This window comes from Sminthopsis crassicaudata, chromosome 1, assembly GCF_048593235.1.
Source record: "Sminthopsis crassicaudata isolate SCR6 chromosome 1, ASM4859323v1, whole genome shotgun sequence".
Classification (NCBI taxonomy): domain Eukaryota; kingdom Metazoa; phylum Chordata; class Mammalia; order Dasyuromorphia; family Dasyuridae; genus Sminthopsis; species Sminthopsis crassicaudata.
The window spans coordinates 565,942,313-565,957,499 of record NC_133617.1 but is presented as its reverse complement, the minus strand read 5'-3'; the positions used below and the strand labels follow the sequence as shown (position 1 = coordinate 565,957,499).

Sequence of the window (15,187 nt, the reverse complement as noted above, 5' to 3'; positions counted from 1 at the left end):
ATGAGGCCTTTATGTAAAAACATTTTCCCAATTTATTGCTTTTATTTTAATCTTGTCTACATTAGTTTCTTTTGTACAAACCCTTTTTAATGTATTATAATCAAAATTATCTATTTGGTGTTCATTTATGAGTTCCAATTATTCTTTGGTCACAAATTCCTTCCTTCTCCACGGATCTGAGAGATAAACTATTCTATATTCTTCTAATTTGCTTATAATATTCTTTATGTCTAAAAATGAACTCATTTCAACTTTATCTTGGTATATGGTCTTAGGTGTGGTCATTGCCTAGCTTCTGCCATATTAGTTTCCAATTTTCCCAGAAATTTTTGTCAGTGAGTTTTTGTCCTAAAAACTGCTGTTTTGTATTTATCAAATACTAGATTACTAGTCATTGATTATTGTGCTTTGTGAGCCTAACCTATTCCACTGATCTATTATCATTTCTTAGCCATTACCAAATAGTTTTGATGATGGCTGCTTTATAATAATCATTTTAGTTCTGGTACTGTTAGGTTATCTTCATTTGCATTTTTTTTTTCATTAATTCCCTTGACATACTTGACTCTTTGTTCTTTCAGATGAATTTTATTATTTTTTTTTCTAGTTCTGTAAAGTAATTTTTTGGCAGTTTAATTGATATAGCACTGAATAGAATAGAATAGGGTAGAATTGATATTTTTATTAATGTCACCTTGGTTTATGCATGAGAATTTGATATTCTTCCAATTGTTTAGATATAGTTGTTTTTGTATGGAAAGTATTTTGTAATTACGTTCTTATAGTTCCCGGCTTTGTCTTGGCAGGTAGACTCCCAAATATTTTATATTATTTACAATTATGTTAAATGAAATTTATCTTTGTGTCTCTTGTTGTTGGACTTTGTTGGTAATGTATAGAAATGTTGGTGATTTGTGGATTTATTTTGTATCCTGCAACTTTGCTAAAGTTAATTGTTTCTAGTAGTTTTTTAGTTGATTCTATAAGGTTGATTTAGATTCTCTAAGTATGCCATCATATCATCTGCCAAGAGTGATAATTTTGTTTTTTTCCTTACTCTAATTCCTTTAATTTCTTTTTCTCTTCTTACTGCTAACATTAACATTTTTAATACACTATTGAATAGTAATGGTGATAGTGAGCAACCTTATTTAACCCTGTTCTTGGGAATGCTTCTAGTTTATCTCTGTCATATATGATGCTTGCTGATAGTTTTAGATAAATGCTAATGATCATTTTAAGAAAAACTTATTTATTCCTATGCTCATTAATAATACAAACAACTTTTAAATGAGATTTTCCATCTTTCTGTTTTATGTGATATTTAGATCATCAGCTCTTTGTTTTAATAAATTTTTAGGATCATTTGTGTCATTCTCACAGTGAAGTAATTTAATTAGTAATATTATTTTTATACTTATGTACATCATAGAAATTTTGGAATTTTAAAGAACTTTAAACATTATCTGGGCCAAAGTTTCTTAAACTCTGGGTCAGGAAACCCATATAGGGTTACGTAACTGAATATAGGGGTCATAAAACTGGGATTTATCAGAAAAAGTTTTATTTGTATACCTATTTTTACATATATATTCAGAATCATGTAAAAAAATTCTAGTGAAAAGGGGTATTAGTGAAAAAGGTGTAAGAAGCTGTGATCTCTAGACATTATAGGCTTCTTGATTTAAATAATTAAAATCCTAAATTTAAAACAATAGCTGCAAGCATTCAGTACACAGTAAACTTCTTAATCTCTCCTTCCCTGCTCATTTTACAGGTGAGGAAATCGAAGTCCAAAAGATATGATTTACTTATGGTCACACAGCTAGTTAATAATCTGGGTAGGATTTGAATTAGGTTTTTGAGGTTGCAAATGTAGCATTTTATGCATTTTTGCCCTTTTTTTTTTTTTTTGTCTTTGTGCATGAAAATTAGGAAAATTCTGTGAATAAATCTTATTTTTGTGGGGGCAGGGGAATAAGGAAATAGTGATATATAATACATAAGAATTTTTACTTGACTTATGAGATCAGTGGAATTTCATTACAGTAAACTATCAAATGGTGTCCCCTTTCAAATCTGCCTTTTATCATTCATTTTACCTTGCTATAGTTCACAGCGACTTGAGATATTTGTGACAAAACTTAAAACTTTTGGGGGATGAACTTGATTTATCTATCCTAGATTTCCCTTAAACTTACAAAAGTTACTTTTGGGGAAAGTCATCTGGATTAAGTGACTGGTCCAGGGCCACAGATGCTAAGTGTCTGAGGCCAAATTAGAACTAAGTCTCTCCAGACAACAAGGCTGGTGTTCTATCTAGTGTGCTACCTATCTGATACCAAAGTTACTTTAAAAAAAATGTTTCTTATTTGATGAACTGAATGCTTTGTAGATATTTTAATATGTCAAAAAATTGAATGTTCTTTTCTTCCTAATTTCCTTATCCTTTTTGAGCCTACCACATCATTCTGAGTCACTAGGTTTTCAATCTAGGTGTAATCCTCAAATCTTTACTTCTCACCCTACCCCATCTAATCCAATCCTAAAGTTTTGTCAGTTCTCTAATAATGTTTTGACTATCCCCTTCCTCTCCTCCTGGTCCTTGCTGTTTGGGCTCCCCTGCTCTCAGTCTCTCCCTGCTTCAATACATCCTCCATTCAGTTGTCAAATTTTTTTTCTAAAACACTGATTTGATCCTATTCACTATTGCCTCCAGGATCAAATCTAAAATCCTTTGGTTGGTTTCCAGAAGGTTTTTTTTTTTTTTTTTTTTTTTTTTTTTTTTTTTTTAACTTGTCTCCTCCTTACTTTTCCAGACTAATTACACTCCTGGGCACTATTGCAAATCAATCTTTGCCGCCTTTGTTTCTTGCATGTGACCGCTTTATTTCCTGACTATTTTCACTAGCTGAACTTCATCCCTGGGACATTCATTTTACTTTCTGGACTCCTTTATAAGAATGCTTTTCTACTTCTCTTTAATATTATTAATGCTTTCTCTCTGAGACTTCTTAATTTATTCTGAATATATTTTATTTGTACATAGTTGTTTATAAGTTGTTAGTAGGGACTGTTTTTCCTCTTCATGTTCAAACTCCTAATGTTTATCAAAGTTCCTGGTGCTTATGTTTTTAATAAATGCCAACTTCACTGATCAGCTCAAGGTAAAATACCTAATAAGTTTTAGTAATGTTTGCATTTCACTTAAAGTGCTAATGACATAGAAACTTCTATACAATCATCAAGTTGTATGTTTGCTTTTCTCTACATTTGGCACTCCTTATATAGTTTTCTTTATGCCTTTTGTTCTTATATGCATTCTTTGCCCTTTTATATCCTTTACTTCCAGTTTTCTTTACTTTTTTAACTTTTATTTTTTCCTACTTTAAATTACTTAATTTTTTTCCAGTTACATTTCAATATTCAACTTTGTAAGATTTGAGGGTCCAAATTTTTCTCCCTCCTTTTCCCTCTGTATCTTCCTTCCTTCCTCCCCAAGATAGCAAGCATCTGATATGGCTTATTACATGTATAATCATGGCAAATATTTCTATATTAATCACATTGTGAAAGAAGGCTAAGAACAACAGGGAAAACCATGAGAAAGAAAAAAAAAGTGAAAATATGCTTTGATCTACATTCAGATTAGTTCTTTTTCTGGATGAAGATAGCATTTTCTATCATAAATATCCTTTGGAATTGTCTTGGATGATTATATTGCTAAGAAGAGCTAAGTTTTATCAAAATTAATCATAGCACAATATTGCTGTTATATATGTTCTGGTTCTGTTCATGTGAGTTTAGATTTTTCTGAAATCCATCATTTATCATTTCATATAAAATGATAATATTTCATTATCATCATGTAACACAACTTGTTCAACCATTCCCCAATTAATTGACATTCCCTCAGTTTCCCCTTCTTTGCCACCACAAAAAGAACTGCTATATAAACATTTTTTGTACCTGTCTTTTTTTCCCTTTTTTATGATTACTTTGGAATTTTGATCTAGTAGTGATATTGCTGAATCAGAACCTTTAGGTATAGTTCCAGATTGCTTTCCCAAATGATTAGATCAGTTTACAGCTCTCCCAATAATTCTGTTATTTAAGTCAATCTGATGGGTGTGAAGTGGTACCTCACAGTAGTTTTAATTTGCATTTTTCTAATCAATAGTGATATATTAATTTTATTTAATTTTTAAAATTTCATATTGATGAAATATTTCTTTTTTAATCAATTCATTTAAAACTTTAAATACAAAATAGAAAAAAATTGTCCTATGCACAAGAGAACATAAGAGGATTGAAAATATGAAACAATAAATTTCTGTTTCAAGAAAGCCTAATTAATAAATATTGTACCCATCCTTTGCTTTCTTGTAGGTTTTCTTTCATTATCTGTTGTATACTTTTTACTTTATTCTTTTTTCCTCTCCATCCCCATTCCCCAAGAGGCTATAATTAAGGACTGATGCATTTGCATATAGATATATATTTAAGTGTGTGTGTGTGTGTGTGTACACTATATACAGAATTCTATTATCATACACTTATATGAAGATAGTTTCATTTGCATCTGTGTAGGGCATATTGTTCTTTTTGCCCTTTGTTTCTCTGAAGATGGCTAACTTCATTCTTTTTAAGTCCAAGTCCATATTTTTCTAAATCCACCAACTTAGCATTTCCTACACCATAGTAATATTCCATCCTTATATACTGTCTAATTATTTTAAATAATATAAAACAATATTGAATATGGCAGACATAGTGTAGTTTCCTTGTTTTTCTTTTGATTAAATTGTTTTAGCTTTAACTTTGAGATCAATGATTACTACCTTTGCTTTTTTTTCTAATAAATACTACTGCTGATCATTATTATGTTTGTGTGTATCTCTTGTTTTTCTATTCCTCTTGACTCTTCTGCTTTATTTCTACTTGCTAACTTGCCCTGCTATTACTTAACTTACCCATCCCCCTCAAGGATTTCTTTCCCCTGTTCCCTTCCTCTTTATTCTGATTCTGTTAATTTACTTCTATACTTCCCCATATTTCTTTATTAATTTTGAAGCCTTTTATACCCGTGTGTGTAAGTGTAAATTATTGGCTAACTTCATTCCCAGTGAGAGGTTTCCAGAACTACCAGCCGCCTTCTCCCATTGTCCTTCAGTTTTTCTTCTTATAACTCAATCATATAACATGATTACCCTTTTTACCTTTTCCTAGACGATTTTGCTTTTTAGAATTATTATATTATACTTCGCTCTACCCTAGTCTTTCTTTCAAACCACACAATTATAATGATAGTCTTAAACATATGGTTTATATCTTAGTTCTCCTGGATTTTATGTGAAATTTTCTATTAATTTCAGGTTGTTTTGCAACAAAATCCTGAAAGTTGGGTATTTGTTAATTTTTTTTTTTTTCCATTCAGGATTATGTTTAACCCCCCCTCCCCGCCAAGATTCTAATTGTGATACTGCTGTTTTTGAATTTTTTTCCTTGTTACTTATATTTTCTTGACCTGGGGGTTTTAGAATTTAGATATGCTAGTCAAAAGTAGTTGTGTAGATATAGTCTGGCCATAGTTATGAGCCTTTTTTTTCCCAATCCTCGGGTCTTTGGTCATGCATAGTTTACAAAGGTAATAGAAGCTTTAAATTTTTTTCATGGCCAATTCTTTCCATAATAAATTGGAGGTTATCTAATAATGTTTTTTTCTCATTTTCCTATTCAACATAGACTGTCATTTTGGTAAATATTTGTCACATTTTGAAGTATATATTATTCAAGAGTTAGGATGATCGGAAAGCTTGGTAATAATTTAGATATATGATCAATCTGAATTATAGATTTAACAAGAGAACACGTATTGGTTGTGGATTATGAACTGATTTGGGGAGAACTCCTTGAGATGTAGTGGTATAAGCCCTAAGATCTAAGACTGAGGAATTTCTTGAGTTTGGAGGGTGTAAGCACTATAGGGCTTTCTCAGCACTTATGTTAGCCCATTGTTTGCAGTCAGTAACTAGTTGCTTAAGGAGAAATGAATTTGCCCATGGCAGAAATAGAGCAGATCAAAATTCCTGTGCCAGTCATTAGAGGTGTGGCTGTGAATAGCCCCTGAAGTTCTATTCTAGGCCTGTGGAAACCTAGTATTTAGAAGAGACAAAACAATTTAGAAAAATTTGTGTGTAATTTGTTCTTGGTAAAAATTAGCTACTGAAAAGTTGGAAATAAAATGTGAGAATTTCATTGTCCCTCCTCTCAATATAGCAATATTATCTTCATATTTGCCCTTTCTATAATAGCAATTTCATGAATTCTTTTATATTTTCTAGATGGTATCATGGAAAACTTGATCGAACCATAGCAGAAGAACGCCTCCGGCAAGCTGGGAAACCTGGCAGTTACCTAATAAGAGAGAGTGATCGGAGGCCAGGATCCTTTGTACTTTCATTCCTTAGCAAAACAAATGTTGTCAATCATTTTAGGTAAGTTCTTACTGCTCTATAAAGTATCATATGATAATAATAAATTAACAGAATAAGTAAATGCACAGAATACTTGAAGTGTTAAAAGCGTGAGTAAAAAACCAAAAAAACAAAAATACTTTCAATAAAGATAGATTACATTTACATTACATATGTGTGCAAGCACACACACCCCTCACACACACGCTTACTTATTTGGTTTATATGTTTTTCCCAGAAGTTATACCAATGAAATAGGAAAGCAGTTTTTCAATGATCAGATCCAAATATTCCACTTTGTGTTATTTTGTGGATGATTTCGCTGTTAAGATAAAATTTAAGGGAAGATAGTTATACCTGAAATGCATATCTTTCAGATTAGAATGGCATAGTTAAAATTTAAAAACTTAAAATAATGTTTAAGAATATAAATAGTTCCTCATTTAATATACTTTAAATTTATTAGTTTTTTTACATTTGCATATGTTTGTGTAAATGTTTCCAGAACCCAACTATTAGCATCCCTCTCAAAAAAAAAAAAAAAAGAGAGAGAGAGAGTAGCTTTTATTATAAATCCCAAATGGGTGATGAGAAGAAATGGGGTTGAGGGAAAGAAGGATTAAGTTGTACTATTAGAGAGTGTCAAACATTTTAATGAATTGTTTAATTCAGTTAGGGCTCTGGTATTCAACATGTCATTTATGTAACAAAAGTTAATGCTTCCCACAACTTAGTATGTAGTGAAAAGAGTAATTACTTTTAACAATAAACATAATATGTTTTTGAAAACCATTTAAAATTGATTATAAAAAATACTTTTGCTGTTTAGTTGTCAAAATTGCATTAAAAATTTATATATTTGTCTATATTATATACTATATTTGATTCTTTTTTGACTTTACAAACAGGATTATTGCTATGTGTGGAGATTATTACATTGGTGGAAGGCGATTTTCTTCGTTATCAGATCTAATCGGTTATTACAGTCATGTGTCTTGTCTGCTTAAAGGAGAAAAATTACTATATCCAGTAGCACCTCCCGAGGCAAGTAAAACTTTAGAATGCAAAATTTCAGGACTTGATTAGTTGATATAAATATAAGGGTTTCAACTTGTGTTCATATTGTTATTTAAAAAAAATTAATAATTTTAAAGCCTTTTCTTGCTGATCGTTATTTATAATGGAAAATTTATAATAAGGCATTTTGAGACTCTTTAAGTATCTTTGAGTCATTGGGAAATAAATTTATATTTTTTGTGCTTCTGGAATTAAATATTTCATTATATTTTAACAATTTGGGAATTTAAAACATTACTCTTATGTAAACCTTGAATGTAGAATTTTAGGATTTGGATTAAAAGGGAATTTTTTGTGATCATCTATCTATCCAGCTGTACTGAGGATAAATATGCAGGCTTAGAAGGAGAATGATTTGCCCTGAATGATAGTTGATGTTATAATTTGAATCACAGTGTGTAGTCCAGAACCCATTCTATTAGACCACATTGCCAAAAAAAAAAAGGGGGAATTTATGTGTACAGAAAAGGATGTAAAACTTGGTAAAATTTTGCACCAAATTTATTAAAGACCTTAACAGGCATTTCATAATCTTAAGTATAACACTAAATGGGTTTTAAAAAAAAATCCCTAATTAGATAAAATTTCAATTAGCTTTTCCATTTATCTGGGCCTCATCTTCTTTAAGGAGAGAGTCAGGAATTCCTATATTTATTTGATCTCTGTTTTTGTTTTTGTTTTTCCTTTTTCCCCCCCAATCTCCAAATTCTAGTTCTAAGTTCAAAAATACTTAGTTTTATTTTGTTTCTTCTTTAATCCTTGCTCTGCCCATCCCTATTTTAGAGAGAACAACTCTCAGTACTTTTAACATATTTTGGAAGATCTATATTTTCAGTGTAACTACTTCCTCTATACTTTTATTAATTTGCTAAAGGAAGATCTGTAGGGGTCTTTCTTTTTATTTTATTACTATCTTGAAGAAACCAACTCTTCATCTGTTGGTTTTTATGCTTAGTGCATAAGTGCTCCACTTAGTTTTCTGATGATTTTATATATGCTAAGTAAGGTCTTATAACATACTTCTTTCTTATAAACCATTGTTGGCATTGAGCATGATAGAATCTACTGCTACTAGTCTTACATCTTTGTCTTTTAAGTAATCTGCAGTTACTGTGGTTAACCATAGTAATAGTAGTAATAAGAAGAAACCATGCCACTTTACAGTAATTGTGGAAGTTAAAAACTGGCCTTTGCATAAATGAGCAATTTGGAAGCACTTTATTATATAACTTATATCTCTTCTTCCTACTTAGTCCTAGACTCATTTTATTGTCTGCCTAGAATTCTTGTAGGATGTGTGTGTTGGTGGACAGGTTTGAGAGTTGTCCACCCAAATGCATTCCATAATTTGGTTAATATTTTTTCCTTGTTTATCTACTTGATTTATTTTAAAACCATCAATGATTAGATCTCTCACAAAATTAGATTTATTTCACTGAAGGGTGCATTGTAGGGCTTTAGGGCTTTAAACATTTAGTGTAATGTTACTTTAAAGCTTTTGAAGAAACTCAGTGAGAATCTATAGAAAGTATTATATTATTTAGACTTCCATTGCTTGTGAAACTCGTGAATAAATGTTTGGGGAACTTCTTTCCTATCAGTATTCAGTAGACTTTTGAGTAGTGTAGATTGTTATCATTACAGCATCATAAATTTAGAATTGGAAGGAATTGTTAACCTAGTTGAAACATTTCATTTTACAAGTGAAAGGTCAAGGAAGTTAAAGTGTCTTGCCCAAAGTAACATGTATTAGTTGTTAAAGTCATTTTTCAATCATGTCTGACTCCTTATTGACCCTATTTGTTTCTTGGCAAAGGTACTGACTAGATTGTTTTCCTATTCTTTGTCCACCTCATTTTACAGATAAAGAAACAGACACAAATCTCGTTTAGTGACTTAGCAAGGGTCATACAATTAGATTTAAACTCGGAGCTTCCTGATTTCAAGCCCAGAGCTTTATCCACTGTGCCATTTAGCTGCTTCATATATAGCAGTATAAGCATAAAACTCAGTCTCCTGACTCTAAAGCTAGTATTTGTCACTGTACCGTACTGTATCCCAGTGTCTTGTGATTTTGATTAAGAGAAATCATATTTGAGGAAAGTATTTTTGGGTATAATTTTTCCAATTTTTTTTTTAGTAGTCATGTAATTGACTGAGAAGTATATTTTTCTACAGCCTTTTCATTTCCTTATGTTTTCCAAGGAAATTTTTGATATGCACAAAGACTATTTTCACAAATATTTTTATAGAGATGAAGAGGGCAGGTAGGTTGGTAAGTTGATGATGTATATCTTTTCCATTACATGATAAATTTCTTGAGAATAAACATGTGTCTACATCCTCATCTCCTAGTAATGTGTCTGGTGCCTAGGCTTGTTGCTTGATCAGGTAGTCTTCCTTTTTTTGAGCTATCTTGAAAATTCATCCCTGAGTATTTTTAAAATTGTGTAGTTGTAGCATTAATTTCTTCTCTATGTGCTTGATTAGCTTTATATGTTCTTTCTGATTCCATCTTTTACAATTTGGTGTACACCTGTGGTAGAATGTTTGTTAGATTTTTATATGTTTTTGAGGACCAGAAATTCAACCTAACTTCAGAAAACTTTTATTACTAGTTAGTTTCTGGGTGATGGATTTTTTTTGGACAGAATAGCTTTAGACACACCAGTTACATCAATAAGAAGTCATAAATTATATCAGTTCTCATAAACATATAAATCATCCTACTTTTTCATATAGTGTCAGGTCCAGGTGTGGTAGAAGCCAAATGCGGTGACTCCATTTTGCTTGCTGATAAGTAACTATAAGAATGATGGCAGATAGGTTTGTATCATCTTTTTGTTGACCTCTTGTCAATTTCATTTATAAAGGTTTTTTACTTTATTGGATTTAACTAGATTTCTTAAGCTAAATGTTTGTGATTTGTAGATTTGTAGGCATGAAGCTTCTGACTAGTCTATCTTTTTTTTTTTTTTTTAATCATTTTTTGAGCAAAGAATGTATTTTCCAACACAGATTTTGCAGATCTCTTTTTTGCAATAGATAAGGTTCTTGATAAAGAGCTGAAAGGAATATAAGAGATCATTTGGTTTACCTGTCTCATTTTAGAGACCAGGTCTAGAGAAATTGTAACTTAGGTACACATATTGTAAGTCACAGCTAGGTTTTGAACTCAGATTCTTAGATCCCAAATCTGGCACGCTGTAGAATACAAATTGCAGTTATTTTCATAGTTTCTCCCCCCCAAAAAAAAAACATTAATTGCCACAAGGCAGGATAACCAAATGTTACATGAAATAATATTACTGTGCTATCTTTGGATGTACTTTTACAAAAAACCCTAACTGTGCCAACTCCTTTTATTTATTTTAGAGAACTTGTGTACCAGTTTTGTCTTCTTCTTTTATAGTGAAAATATTTTGGTTTTGGTCAATTGTTTGTGTAACATGTTACCTTGTTGGCAGATGAATAGAGTTCAGATGAGGGTATCAGCAATTAAATTCATGCTTTTATAGATTACCTAAAAAAAGGATGAGATTTACTATTAAAAAAAATTTGACTTATTTATATCAATTGTCAGAACAAGAAGATCTAGAAACCACTTTATTCAGTACATATAATACCTGACACATGGGTAGGTACTTAGTAAATATTTATTAACTAAATGACTGCCAAGGGCAATACTAGTTTAAAATTTGAATTTAAAATAGAACCTTAGAAGAACGGTAAAGATCATGAGCAGTATCATCTTATGAAATAAATAGGAATTAGTGGAAGAAAAAATAAGTTGGTGAGAAACCTAGCTAAGCAAAATACTTTTCAAGTTAAAGAAGAAAATAGGAGGATAGCAAACAGATTTAAAAAATGAAGAAAACTTGTAAAATTTTTATAATAGATTCTTTTTACCATCAGTGATTATGGGTCTATACCATCTGGACTTGAAAATGAGAATCCTAGGGTGTGGGGGGTTGGAGGGGGGCGTTTTGCTTTTTTTAAAGGTCATGGGGTTTTGAGAAAAGCTGAAAGCCACTGGACTAAATCAAGTATATACAGGAATTTTATGTTGGAGTTGACACTGTTTTGGAGCATTAAGGAAATATTTTCATGTATCTGAAAGAGAAGACATAAGTGATGGGGAGGGAAGAAGGAATAGTGAACTCTAAATAAGAGATGATGATAATAATAATACTTTTCTCCCTAGATGATAAAAATGCCAGTAACTACTAGTCCATGTACCTATTTTTTCATCTTTACAAAATTTTTATAAAAATAATCTAAACATTTATCAGGGTATTCTTTGTGAAGCAATGAGAAAGGAACACACAGAATTTTGGAAGAACTATTTTATAACATACTTCCTCTTTTTAGCTACAAATTAACTAAAATCTATAGGTAAGACAAGATCCTATTGCTTATATATAAAATAATTGATTCAGTAAAAAAAAAAAAAGAATACTATGAAGGTTCTCTAGCAAGGAGTCTCCTATGCATTTGTTAAAAACAAGATGTCCTGTAAGATAGAATATCAAATACAATAATGTTTAACCCATTTGAGGAAGGCATAAAACAAAGCATCACATTCTTTTTAAAGACATTAATCCCTTGGTCATTCCTTACATATAGGATGTGGCAGGCCAATTTTTTTTTAAGGTTATAATATTGTTCTTATAACATCTTTTATACCTTCAGCATAATTTCTCATTTGTAATGTATTTCATCCTGTTCAGTATGTTATGCCTATCATAAACAGTTTTTTTGTTTCCCTTTGGGTGATCCCTGACTTTCTTCAAAGATACAAATTTAAAGTACTCATTAATTTGTACAAAAGCATGAAGGTAGTTGAATGGGATTTGATTCTTTTTTTTGTGCATGTAACACTTTAAACTACTATTCAAGAAATTGTGGCCAGAGACCTTTGGAGGCCTCAGAGGAGGCGAGCCGGATAGAGTTGACACTGCCAAGGTCAGTGGTCAAAGGTACTCTGTTGGGCCTAGGACAGACTGGTAATAAAGCAATAATACATTTTTAAAAATTCTTTGTTTTACCATTTCAGCCAGTTGAAGACAGAAGGCGTGTACGAGCAATACTCCCTTATACAAAAGTACCAGAGACAGATGAAATCAGGTATCTTTTTCATATATGATCTTATAATTATATTTAGTGTGATGAGCCTTGCTTTGAAATCTGGAGGATATAGTTTTTTTGGGTTAGGGCTAGAAAAACTCTTCAGACTTTGGTGATCTAGAATTGAAAGCAGTACATACCGTCTCAGGGTGAACCCATGTTCATCAATCTCTGTTTTGGTTGACCTTTATTCATTGTGAGAGCTGAGATAGTAAAGGGAAAAATAGTCTGGCTTTAGTTTTATTATGTTGTTTTATCATAAGGGGAGGGCAGTTCTTGTTATTCACCTCATTTCACATTGATCCATGTACCCACAAGATTACTCCTAACCTTGCAGCCTGACAGTCATTTCCTTCAGGTTGTTCAATTAATTTAAGGCTATGTTAGTTTTTTTTTTAAATATACTTTTTGAGAGGCAGTGTAGTATGTTGAATATAAAGTCATTCTCAGATCTAAGAAAACTGGACAAATTTTTTTAAACTTATCAAATGTGTTGATCTGCATTGGTGGAAGAATTTCTTCACCTAGGAGTTCCCTGTGCCAGTGACATCACAAGTCTAGCCATTGTGCTTATAAATGGTTTCCTACATTTGAAGAAAGCCACAACAGAATATGTGTTAAAGTAAAAAAGACTGTTTTTTGATCAAGGTTTTTCTCTACCACCAAATTGCCTCAGTTCTCACTCTCAACATTTTAATTACTTTCAGTCTGTCAGTATTTCATTTTCTGAATTGAAAAAATGATAGTAGTTATTCAGGTAACCTTTAAGATCATAGATCTATCACTAAAGAAGTCACAGGCTTTTAATCTCCTCATTTTTTAGTTAAAAGTTTAAGTGACTCACTTAAATGTCATATAAATATAATCTTCAGAAGGATGCATTAAACCAATTCCTCTTATTTGAGAACCAGTTGTCTTTCTTGGTTATTACATTATGAGAGTGCCTAAGAACAGTCTGTAAAATGGATTAGAAACATTTGTTGCAAGATATGTAAAAATGTCCATTATAAATAGTTGGAAAATTACAGCAGTGATTTTGTTTTCTTAACAAAAAAATAGAATAGGTTAACTTTTCACAGATGGTACTAAAAGACACTATTATTAGTGGCCTGAGGAATAGAAAACAGGAAAAAAATTTGGGTATAAAAAAGCATAAGGATAGCACTGTAAAAGAAATTTTGATTATATATCCAAAAAATTTGAATCAAATCTATGGCAAATGTAGGAGATTAAAAGCTAAGAAGAAGAAAAAGTATTTTATGTTTATAGGCATTTGGTAGTTTTGAGCTTTATTATAAGTGAGCATTATGTTCCTATGAAGTTCTTGATTAAATAAAAGAAAATCTAAGGATTAATGGGATTTCACAAAACACTTTAAGCTCCTTGGCAGGGAAAATACAAATTAAAAATGAGGGTGATATTAATGTCATTTCTCTTTGTCTTGTGGCCATTTGAATTAAATAGTTTGGCATATGCTTAATTGTTAGTCATGTGCAGAACCATGTGTCCTAAGGCCTTTGTGGTATAGTAGCAGAAAGAAGATTGGATTTAGAATTTGGAGATTTGGTTCTGCATCTCTGCTTTTCTATTTAACAACTTTTTGACAAGTCACTTAATCTCTTTGATTCCAACTTTTATCTTTAAAATGGAAATAGTAATATTTCACATCATTTGTAGGGTTGTCTTGGAGGTCTAATGAGATTGGTGAATTTAGAAACTATATAAAAGTTTGCTTTTAACTATTAAAGGCAACGAAAAATTTGCAGAGCTTTGTAAGTCATGGAACAGTAGGGTTTGGATTTTATATTCCACCTCTGAAACTTGTGTCCTTGGGTAAGTCACTAGACTTTCCTGGGCCCCACTTTCCCTTATCTACAAAATGAAAAATTTCAGCAAGATGGCTTCTGAGGTTCTTTATAGCTCTAGATTTTCATCCTCCAAGTATTATGCAAATGTTAGCTGTTAATTTTGCTAAGTTAATACAAAGCCTATCATGTCACAGATCTTAGTGCGTTGTGGAATGGATGTGATAACATACAAAATAAGTACTTAAGTAGATTAGAAATGAAATGATTCAGTTACTAAGTTCCAATGCTCAGGTCTTTTAGTAGATATTTCTATAAATTGAGAATAGGTCTTATCTTTCATATTATGGCTAGTTAAGAGATTGGTGGCTTTCTTATTTTAGTTCTTTGATATTTGTATTCATACTTACATTGAAATTCACTTTTTTGATCCTGTTCTTTTTATAAAGCCACTATAAACTCTGTGTGTGTGTGTCTGTGTGTGTGTGTATGTGTGTGTGTGTGTGTGTACTACAATAACTAGTATTTTAATAACTTAATAAAAACTTGTCAATTATTTTGATTGTCTTGACTTAACTGGTTTTAGGGAGGAAATGTATTGCAAGGTAAGATAAAATATACTAAATTCTTAGAAATATTGTGAAAATAAAGCCTTTAACAACAAGCCTTTTAAGGAAATTGTTGTCAACTCAAGCTTATTTT

General features: G+C 31.3%; 1 protein-coding gene across 2 annotated transcripts in view; it reads left to right on the top strand.

The window, feature by feature from the left end:
- RASA1 (RAS p21 protein activator 1) overlaps positions 1–15,187 on the top strand; it is a 102,781-nt gene that overhangs the window by 19,616 nt on the left and 67,978 nt on the right. For both annotated transcript variants that reach the window (XM_074282137.1, XM_074282136.1), the window contains exons 2-4: positions 6,345–6,497; positions 7,385–7,520; positions 12,610–12,680. In XM_074282137.1, coding sequence (XP_074138238.1) covers positions 6,345–6,497; positions 7,385–7,520; positions 12,610–12,680 — 360 coding nt within the window. The remainder of the gene's footprint in view (positions 1–6,344; positions 6,498–7,384; positions 7,521–12,609; positions 12,681–15,187) is intronic.